The sequence below is a fragment of the Neofelis nebulosa genome, chromosome 2 (assembly GCF_028018385.1).
Source record: "Neofelis nebulosa isolate mNeoNeb1 chromosome 2, mNeoNeb1.pri, whole genome shotgun sequence".
Taxonomy (NCBI): domain Eukaryota; kingdom Metazoa; phylum Chordata; class Mammalia; order Carnivora; family Felidae; genus Neofelis; species Neofelis nebulosa.
In genome coordinates this window covers 192,160,902-192,170,677 of record NC_080783.1, presented here as the reverse complement: position 1 = coordinate 192,170,677, position 9,776 = coordinate 192,160,902, and the positions used below count along the sequence as shown (strand labels likewise).

At 41.3% G+C, this 9,776-nt stretch overlaps 1 protein-coding gene across 1 annotated transcript; it reads left to right on the top strand.

Annotated features, from left to right (window-relative positions):
• Positions 1–1,063: 1,063 nt before the first annotated feature.
• NDUFS5 (NADH:ubiquinone oxidoreductase subunit S5) lies at positions 1,064–6,796 on the top strand. The gene is made up of 3 exons (XM_058717981.1): positions 1,064–1,187; positions 2,706–2,923; positions 6,573–6,796. Exons 2-3 carry the CDS (start codon positions 2,708–2,710, stop codon positions 6,675–6,677), a joined length of 321 nt encoding a protein of 106 aa, XP_058573964.1. The 5' UTR covers positions 1,064–1,187; positions 2,706–2,707; the 3' UTR covers positions 6,678–6,796.
• Positions 6,797–9,776: the final 2,980 nt, after the last annotated feature.

The window sequence follows — 9,776 nt, the reverse complement described above, 5'->3', positions numbered from 1 at the left end:
CAAAGAACTGTGATTACCTTGGAGAGCTTTCCATGTGCCTGGAACCGCCTCATTGTTTTACACTTAACTCAATCCCCAAAGGAACCCTAGGCTGTAGGTACTTTTATCTTTTAAGATGATATATTTATTTATTTATTTATTTATTTATTTATTTATTTATTTTTTAAGGGCTGACCTTTAATGTTTGTTTATTTATTTATTTATTTATTTGAGACAGAGAGAGACAAAGTGTGAGTGGGGAGCGGCAGAAAGAGAGAGAGAGAGAGAGAGAGAGAGAGAGAGAGAGAGAGAGAATCCGAAGCAGGCTTCAGGCTCTGAGCTGTCAGGACAGACGCAGGACTGGAACTCGTTAACTGTAAGATCATGACCTGAGACGCAGTCTTTTGCTTTACCGACTGAGGACCAGGCTCCCCAAGGTACTTTTATCTTAAGATAAGAAAACTGAGGCACTGCAAGGTTAAGGCACTTTCTTCAACGTTTTTTTTTTTTTTTTTTTTTTTTTTTATTTATTTTTTTTGGGACAGAGAGAGACATAGCATGAACGGGGGAGGGGCAGAGAGAGAGGGAGACACAGAACCGGAAACAGGCTCCAGGCTCCGAGCCATCAGCCCAGAGCCTGACGCGGGGCTCGAACTCACAGACCGCGAGATCGTGACCTGGCTGAAGTCGGACGCTTAACCGACTGCGCCACCCAGGCGCCCCTAAGGCACTTTCTTAGAGTCGCACCGAAATGGTGAAGCTAGAATTTGAATCCACCCAGCGTTAATCCACAGCGCAAGGCCGTAACTACTACCGGCGGGGATGGGGGTGGGGAAGGCATGCTTTTTCTCTACTGTGGCCTTGGTCAAGTCCCTCACCAATCCGAGCTGTCGTGAGGGTGTTAGTCACAGGGCTGAGCAGGCAGCAGGAACACACTAACCGCTAGGCAGTGTCTAAAGCGGTCATCTGGAGAGGGTCACTTTATGCCTGGTCCGTATCATCAGAGGCTGAGGCTCACGGCCGCGCAGGCGCAGACCCAGGGGCTTGGTTTCTATGGTTTCCGGGCGCAACTGCAGAGAGAAGGTCGGGCCTCGCAGTCGCGCTGCAAGAGTCGCACTGCGGGCGTCCTTTGCGGCAGGCCTCTGCGTCGCTCTCAGCTCATCCGGTAGCGGCGGTCAGCGAGGAGACAAGGGCATCGCAGCGGGACGGTAGGTGCTGCGTTTGTCTTCGGGTAGTTTAGGCAAAGAGATTTATTCCGAGATTTCTTAAACGAATTTCCTCTTGTTTTCCTGGGTGTGTGTTGTCCCAGGCCCGAACTCTGAACGTGTTTTCTGCGTTCCCAGGCCCCTACGCCCACAGGCAGGGTCACCGAAGTCTGTAGACCGCGTTTCTCTCTGATTTCTGCCGGACTAATGCTTTGGCCTTCTGTTTCTTAACCCTAAGTCCACCCACCTTACCCTGGTTTTCAAGGCCCTGAGTGATAACGGCCGCGCCACCCTCCAGCGCCTTTTCGTTCTTCGTCCCGACATGCTCTCTGAGCTCCGCGCTTCAGCCACTCCTGGGTGCTCGGTGTCCCCCAGGGCATACCCAACACCTCCGGCTGTAACTCGTGCTGTGCCTTACTGGAATACTGTGTCCACTGACCTTCACTTGGCAAAACTCAACCCATCTTAAAGGCATTTTCCAGTCTCCTAGGCAGAGTTGGTGCTTCCTCCTTCCAGCTCTTACCCTCTTGTTCTTTGGGTTCCCAGTTCCTTTCGTGTCTCCAATCTAGTGCTTACGTTGCAGCTGCTGCTTTACCCCCATTCCAGTATCTGGAACGGTACTGGATAGAATGAAAGAATGGATAGGAAACATAAAATTGAAATTCACCTGTAAATCTTTATTGGCATTTTTTGTGCTTCCTTCCAATCTTTTGCAGTTTTTCTTTGACACCGTAGACCCTTTATCATTTAACATTAAAATATATGTTCTGTGTATATTATCCGTTTTTCCTGTTGTCTGTCATATTCTAATAAGCGGGTACTTACTAGATTTAATTATCCATTTCCCTGTTGCACACTTAAGTTGTTTGAATTTCATTTTTTTTTTCAACAGTTACTGAGCCCCTGCTTGATCCCTGCCCTCACAGCGCTCATTTTGCAATATGGGAGACATTCAAATTAATAATCCATTACAGGGGCATGAAAAGTAAAGTACTCTTATGGAAAGTTGAGATGCTGTGTGAACACAGATGAGGGACATCAGATTCAGGATGATGTCACAGAATTGTCATCTCAGTTGCTACAGATAGAAAAATGTAAAAAAAAAAAAAAAAAAAAAAAAAAGACGTTTTTGTGCTTGGGCTTTTTTGTTCTTTTTTGTTCTTTTTCAGCTAATTTCTAATTTCTTCAGACCTGTCTTAAAGAATTGGGATTCTTGAGTCAAAACATAAACACTCTTTTTGATTAAAATGACCTTATCAATACAGAGTTGATTTTTATGCATTGCTTTTTAGTTCTAGTGGTTTTTTTCCCCCGAGTTTTATGAAAACAAAGATATTGCTCATCTGCTATAAACTGGAAGAACCTGTCAAATGAAAAAAATTAATGAGACTATGTTGGGAGAATAGTGTAACATAGCTTTCTAAAGGGATATTTGTCATAATTAACTCTCTCATTTTTCTTAGAAATTTCTCATTTGGTTGCACTTTTATGGCATTCTTTCTTTTTTATCTTCCATTTCAGCCATGCCTTTCTTTGATGTGCAGAAAAGGTTGGGCCTTAACTTAGATCAGTGGATGACAATCCAAAGTGCTGAGCAGCCTCACAAGATTCCAGGTCGATGCCATGCTTTTGAAAAAGAATGGATAGAATGTGCGCATGGAATTGGTGGTATCCGTGCAGAGAAAGAGTGCAAGATAGAATATGATGATTTCGTAGAATGTCTGCTTCGGCAGAAAACGGTGAGGAGTGGTGGAGATGGGATGTGAATTATTTCTTTCTTTCTTGGGGCTACCTTTAAGTGTGTTTAATTGGTCGTTGTGAATTGGCAAAACTTTTGTGGTGAAAACACTTTCTCTGTGTAGGTACCATGTCAAGGAAATTAATTGCCTTCCGATCTGAGGGGGGGTGTCTCTTGTTCCTCAGGGTTCTTCCTCGTCTTCTGACATATTTTCCTTAGCATTGTACCCTCCTGTAGCCACCAGGGTAGAAATCGCACGTGTGTACGTATTCCCATTTTTGCAGTAGGTTATAAAGCAGAAGTTATCAACCAGCCTTGGTTGTTTGTCCGTGAACATCTCTGGATGAAAATGTTTCAAGTGCATTGAACCCTCATTGGAGAAGAAGGTAAAACCCTACAGGTCTGTTACACTGAATGTGATATAAGAATCTCTGGATTAATTTCTACTCTGGGCAAGATGGAGGTGTTAATGAGATTGCTTTAGGTGAGTCTGACCAAAGAGGCAGGGGGAAAGGATGTTGACAGCATGATGTCTACCTCCTCAAGAGTTGCATGATCTCCATCACATATAGGCCTCTATTCTCCCTTAGAGAAGAAATCTTTGGGTGTGGCCTGTTATTTTGCCTATTTCTGTGCTCCAGATAAAACAAATAGAAACGTTTTTATGACTCCCAACTCCTTGGAGTTCAGGAAGGCGGTTTAGATTTTTAGTTAAAGTTGTCTGTGTCAAAAAAATTTTAATTTCCTATCTTCTAACATTTGCTATTCCAAACTTGGAAGGAATTAGAGGGTATCAGGCATTAATTTTGTATTGCTCACTGTGGGGATATCGATGATTAAATGAGTGATATTGTAATATTACTGAGGGACAGTGAATGGGTCGTGGTTAGCCACCTACCAGCTGTTTAGTTCACAATATGTCTTAACTTCTCTTCTTGTGGGCCCCAGTTATTCATTGGTCAGATTAAGACTACTCTACATGTAAAGTTTACACCAAAAGAAGGCAGTGTGGTGAGGTAGAAGAACATTGGATTGAGAGTTAGGAGAACTGGGTTGTTTTTGTTTGTGTTTTTTTAATTTCTTTTTTCTTTTTTTAATGTTTATTTATCTATTTTGAGAGAGCTAGAGAGAGGGAGAGCGAGAATCCCAACCAGCAAGGAGATAACAGCATGGAGCTTGCTGTGGGGCTCGATCTCACAAACTGTGAGATCATGACCTGAGCCAAAATCAGTTCAGATGCTTAACCAACTGAGCCACCCAGGAGCCCTGAGAGCTGGGTTTTGATACTGGTTCTGCCATCACTAGTTTTGTGACTTTGGGCAAGTCACTTCCCTTTTTGGTCTTGGTTTCCTTATCTGGAGATATTAAAGAGTTGCTCTCAGGTCACTTACTCATCCTGTGAATTTGTAACTAGATCCATTACTATTTTAGATGTCACCCTAAACGACTAAATACTTAGCCCTAAGTGAAGATGCTAGTGAATCAGGGAATTAGAATCAAGCACTGTTCTAAGTTCTTAGTGTGTAATAGTGGATTTATTTCACACAATAATTCTGTGAGATACATTACTATAATTTTTCCACTATACAATTAAAAACTTGGGGCAAGACCAAAAAATCAAGGTCATTGCCTAAGGTCATATAGCTGGTAAGTGGTGGAACTGGGATTTGAACCTGGCAATACTGGCTCCAGAGCCTGTGCTTGCATCCACAACACTAAGTTGTTATACTCAGAGAAAGGTTGGACATTAGTTGTTGTGATAGCTCAGTCATGACTAGTCCTCTGTTGAGAGGTTTTTTAATACAGAAGTGTTAAGAATACAGTCTTTTGGGGCGCCTGGGTGGCTCAGTCAGTTAAGCGTCTTGACTTCAGCTCAGGTCATGATCTCACGGTTCGTGGGTTCGAGCCCCGCGTCGGGCTCTGTGCTGACAGCTTAGAGCCTGGAGCCTGTTTCAGATTCTGTGTCTCCCTCTCCCTCTGCCCCTCCCCTATTTACGCTCTGTCTCTGTCTCAAGAATAAATAAACATAAAAAAAAAAAAAAAAAAGAATACAGTCTTTTTGTTAACTATACCGGAATTAAAAAACAAATGCAATCTTTTTAAAATGCTAATTTTTTTGTTTTTAAATTTATTTCTGTTTCTTTATTTGTTATTATTATTACTTTTTCATTTACATCCAAGTTAGTTAGCATACAGTGCAATAATGATTTCACAAGTAGAATCCAGTGATTCATCCCGTACATGTAACACCCAATGCTCATCCCAACAAGTATCCTCCTTAATGCCCCTTCCCCATTTAGCCCATCCCCCCACCCACAGCCCTTCCAGCAACTCTCAGTTTGTTCTCTGTATTTAAGAGTCTCATGTTTTGTCCCCCCAAAATGCTAATGTTTATGTCAGTATTTAGGACACCTAGAGTTATTCCTGCTGAAGTTAAACCCTGACTGATTCTTTAAGGTTAATGGAGTCTTTAACTGAATATACTAATTTTTCATACCTTTGTGAAAACTTACCAAAAAATTATTTATTGAAGCACTATTGTAGGTGCTTCTATTGAAGCACTGTTGTAGGTGTAGGAATATACGATAAGCAAAACAGCAAAAAGTTCCTGCTCTAAAGGAGCTTATATGGGGTGTCAGAAAATTAACAAACAAGTTAAAAAAAAAAAACAATAGTGTCAGGTGTTGATCAGTACAGTGGGGAAGATAAAGGTAGAAAGAAAACACTGTGGGACCTAAGTGGATGCTCTTTTGAAGAGGGTGGTCACAGAAGACCTCAATGATACGAGACCTTTGAGACTTCAAGAAAGTGAGCCATGTGGATGTGAGGGAAGAATATTCCGATTAGAGGAAAGAGCAAGTGCAAAGGTCCCTGAGCTGGAGCAGCGAGAGTGAGGGAAAGCATTAAGACATAAGGTCAGAGGTAGGCCTAGTAAGGCATTATAAGGAAAGATTCAGCTGTTTTCTCAGTAAGATGAGAAGCCATTGGGTTTTGAGCAGGGGAGTAATGCAGTCAGGATCAGTGAGTGTATTTTCTGTGTCGAAGAATCCATGTGAATTACAGCTTTTATACGGTCTTGTATAGCATGGCTTTCTTTGGTTAGGAAGCAACCAGTGTCCTACCTGAGAGGAAGAGGCAGAACTCAGGGCTTGGTAGTGACTGTTAGCGGAGAACGTATCAGATCTTTATTTCGGTGTGGTAACGAGAAACCTCGTATCGGCTATTTCTGCTTCATTCACACCCAGTGAACAGTCACCAGCAGCAGTACCAATTTCACATAGGTCAGGAGTGTATCAGCTGTGAGCTGATCTCATCTTTCAATATTTTAAGGATTTAAGTATGCACAAATATGCCTCTTAGATTTGTGATCTGCGTTTTATTATTGTTTTTGTAAATACCTGTATTCCTGTATCCAACAGGAACATTTTAATTATTTTTAAAGGAGATATTATTATTCACACCAGAAATTTGGTTAAAGCTTGGGAAGTGATTTCAAGTTATTTCTTTAAAGAAGGGTTTCATCTCCAAGGCTCTCTAAGATGAAAAGCTTCCATATTTTAAAAATGAAACCAATTTTCAGTCTCTTTCTCTAGCCCTCAACTTTATGGTGTGCATTTCCCCCTAGTTTAAATACTTCTTTCCTTTGACAGATGAAACGTCTGAGTGACATCAGGAGGCAGCGGGATAAACTGATAAAGGAAGGGAAGTACACACCCCCGCCTCACCACTTGGGCAAGGAGGACCCTAGGCCCTGAGCAGAGCTGCTGCTGATGGCTGCAGGCTGATTTTCATGTTTTCTCTTCTCCGCCGGAAAGTCCATTTGCTGAAAACTTCTTTGTGAAAGTGTCTAAAAATAAAGGATTGCTCTATCCTATTTATTCTATTTTCTCTTGGATCATACTTGTCTATAATGAAATTGCAACCTATTTTTTAAGTTAGGAAAAATGCCTCTAGCTATGCCTTAAAAATTAGCATCGAGGTAGTAATAAGCAGCATTTAATGATGCTTTTACTACGTATAAGCTACTTTAAATATGTTAACTGGTTTAAGAAGTTGCAGTATTCTTTACTGCTTTCATTCTGGTTTATTTTCCACACAACACAGACTGGAGCTGGGAGGGGGAGTCAGTAGAGAGAGTGGTTGTGTTTACTCTCAGGCCTGTGAAATCTAACTTAAAGGCTAAGAAAATGAGAACTTCAGATAATTTTGAAGAAGCAATACCATTGTTTCAATTTACTATCTTACATCACCGGTATATTAGAACTTAAAATTTTTTTTTAATGTCTATTTATTTTTGAGAGAGAGAGCATGAGTGGGGGAGGAGCAGAGAGAGAGGGAGACACAGAATCCAAAGCAGGCTCCAGGCTCCAAGCTGTCAGCACAGAGCCCAGTGCAGGGCTGGAATTCACGAACTGTGAGATCATGACCTGAGCCGAAGTCGGATGCTTAACCTACTGAGCCACCCCGGCACCCCTGGTATATTAGTACTTCTAATTGACATGTTTAGAAATGGCTTTTAAGAGAAAAATTCCGGGGTGTCTGGGTGGCTCAGTTGATTAAGCATTCAACTTCAGCTTAGGTCATGATCTCACCATTTGTGAGTTTGAGCCCCACATTCGGCTCTCTTGTCAGCACAGAGCCTGCTTCGGATCTGCTGTCCCTCTCTCTCTGCACCTCCCCAACTCACACCGTTTCTCTCTGTCTCAATAAACATTTAAAATAAACATTTAAAATAAACATTTAAAAAAAAAATCCGGTGCACCTGGGTGGCTCAGTTGGCTGAGCATCTGATTCTTGATTTTGGCTCGGTCACAATCTCACAATTTGTGAGATTGAGCCCTGCATTAGGCTCTGTGCTGACAACGCAGAGTCTGCTTGGGATTCTCTCTTTGCCTCTCTCCTGCTCTTCCCCTGCTTGGGCTCGTGCATGCTTTTTCTCTCTCCCTCTAAATAAATAAACATTTTTAAAAGAAAAATCCAGGTGTAGAAGGGAGGTATGAACTGAAAAAATTAATGTAGATGTCCTTTAGAATTTTTTCCAACTTTTTGTGTGTGTGTGTGGTAAAGTACCATCTTAACCACTTTTAAGTACACAGTTCATTGATGTTGTTTTCACGTTGTACAAGCCATGACCACCGTCCGTCCTGCAAAACTGAAGCTCTATGTCCATTAAACAGTAATTCCCTACTCCTTCCCCCAAGCCCTTGGCAACCACTGTTCTACTTTCCGTCTCTATGGTTGGGTTATTCTGCTTCATATAAGTGGAATCATATAGTATTCGTCTTTTTATGATTGGTTTATTTCACTTAGCATACCATTCTCCAGGCTCACCCATGTAGCATATTGAAGAATTTCTTTCTTTTTAAGGCCGAATAATATTCCACGGTGTCTGTACCACCTTTTGCTTATCTGTCAGTGGGCACATCAGTTGCTTCCATCTTTTAGCTTTTGTGAATAATACTGTTATGAATATGGGTGTACAGATGTCTCTTTAAGACCCTGTTTTCATTTTTTTAAAAATATATTCCCAGAAGTGGAATTGCCAGATTATAAGGTAATTCTATTTCTAATAGTTTGAGGCTGCCATACAATTTTCCATAGCAGCTGCACCATTTTTACATTCCCACCAACAGTGCACAATGGTTCCAGTCTCTTCGTATCCTTTTTTGTTGTTAGTAGCTATCTAATAGATATGAGGTAGTATCTCACTGTAGTTTTGATTTGCATTTCTGTCTGATTAGTGATGTTGCATCTTTTCACATGCTTATTACACTTGATCTTAGCCAAAAGGCCGAGAAGCGATTCTTTTCACATGCTTATTGGCCATTTGTGCATCTTTGGATAAATGTCTATTCAAGTCCTTTGCCCATTTTTTGAGTTATCTTTTGCTGAGTTTTAGGAGTTCTCTGTATATTTGGGATACTGATTCCTTACTGGATACATGATTTCCAGATATTATCATTTTGTAGGTTGCCTTTTTATTCTGCTGATAATGCCTTTTGGTGCACCAAATTTTAAATTTTTCATGATGTCTAATTTGTTTATTTTTTTGTTTGTTGCCTTTGATGTCCTATCCAGGTAATCATTTTAGATCCACTGTTGTGAAGCTTTCCCCCTATGTTTTCTTATGTTTTCTTTTAAAGATTGTATTTTATTTTTTAAAAAGATTTTACTTATTTTTATTTTTTAATCTCTACACCCCCAATGTGGGGCTCAGACTCACAACTCTGAGATCAAGAGTTGCACTCTCCACCGACTGAGCTGGCCCTTAAAAATTTTACTTTATTTTATTTTTAAGTTTATTTATTTTTGAGAGAGAGAGAGAAACAGAGCGCACGAGCAGGGGAGGGGCAGAGAAAGGGAAAGAGAGAGAATCCCAAGCAGGCCCATGTTGTCAGCACAGAGTCCAATGCAGGGCTTGATCCCATGACCCTGGGATCATGATCTGAGCTGAAATCAAGAGTCAGACGCTCCACCAACAGAGCCACCCAGGTCCCCCAAAGATTTTTGAGTAAACACTACACCCAACGTGGGGCGTGAACTTAAAATCCTGAGATCAAGAGTCGCATGCTCTACAACTGAGCCATCCAGGTATTCCCCCCCGCCCACCATATTTTCTTTTAAATTTTATAGTTTTTAAGTCTTAACCTTTAGGTCATGGATCCTTTCTGAGTTAATTTTGTAGATGGTGTTACGTAAGGGTCCAATTTCATTCTTTTGCATGTGGGTATCCAGATTTTCCAGCACCATTTGTTGGAGACTCTTCCTTAGTGAATGGTCTTGACACCCTTGTCAGAAGTCATTTGGTTGTATGTGCAAGGGTTTATTTCTGGATTCTGTTCAATTCTGCCCGT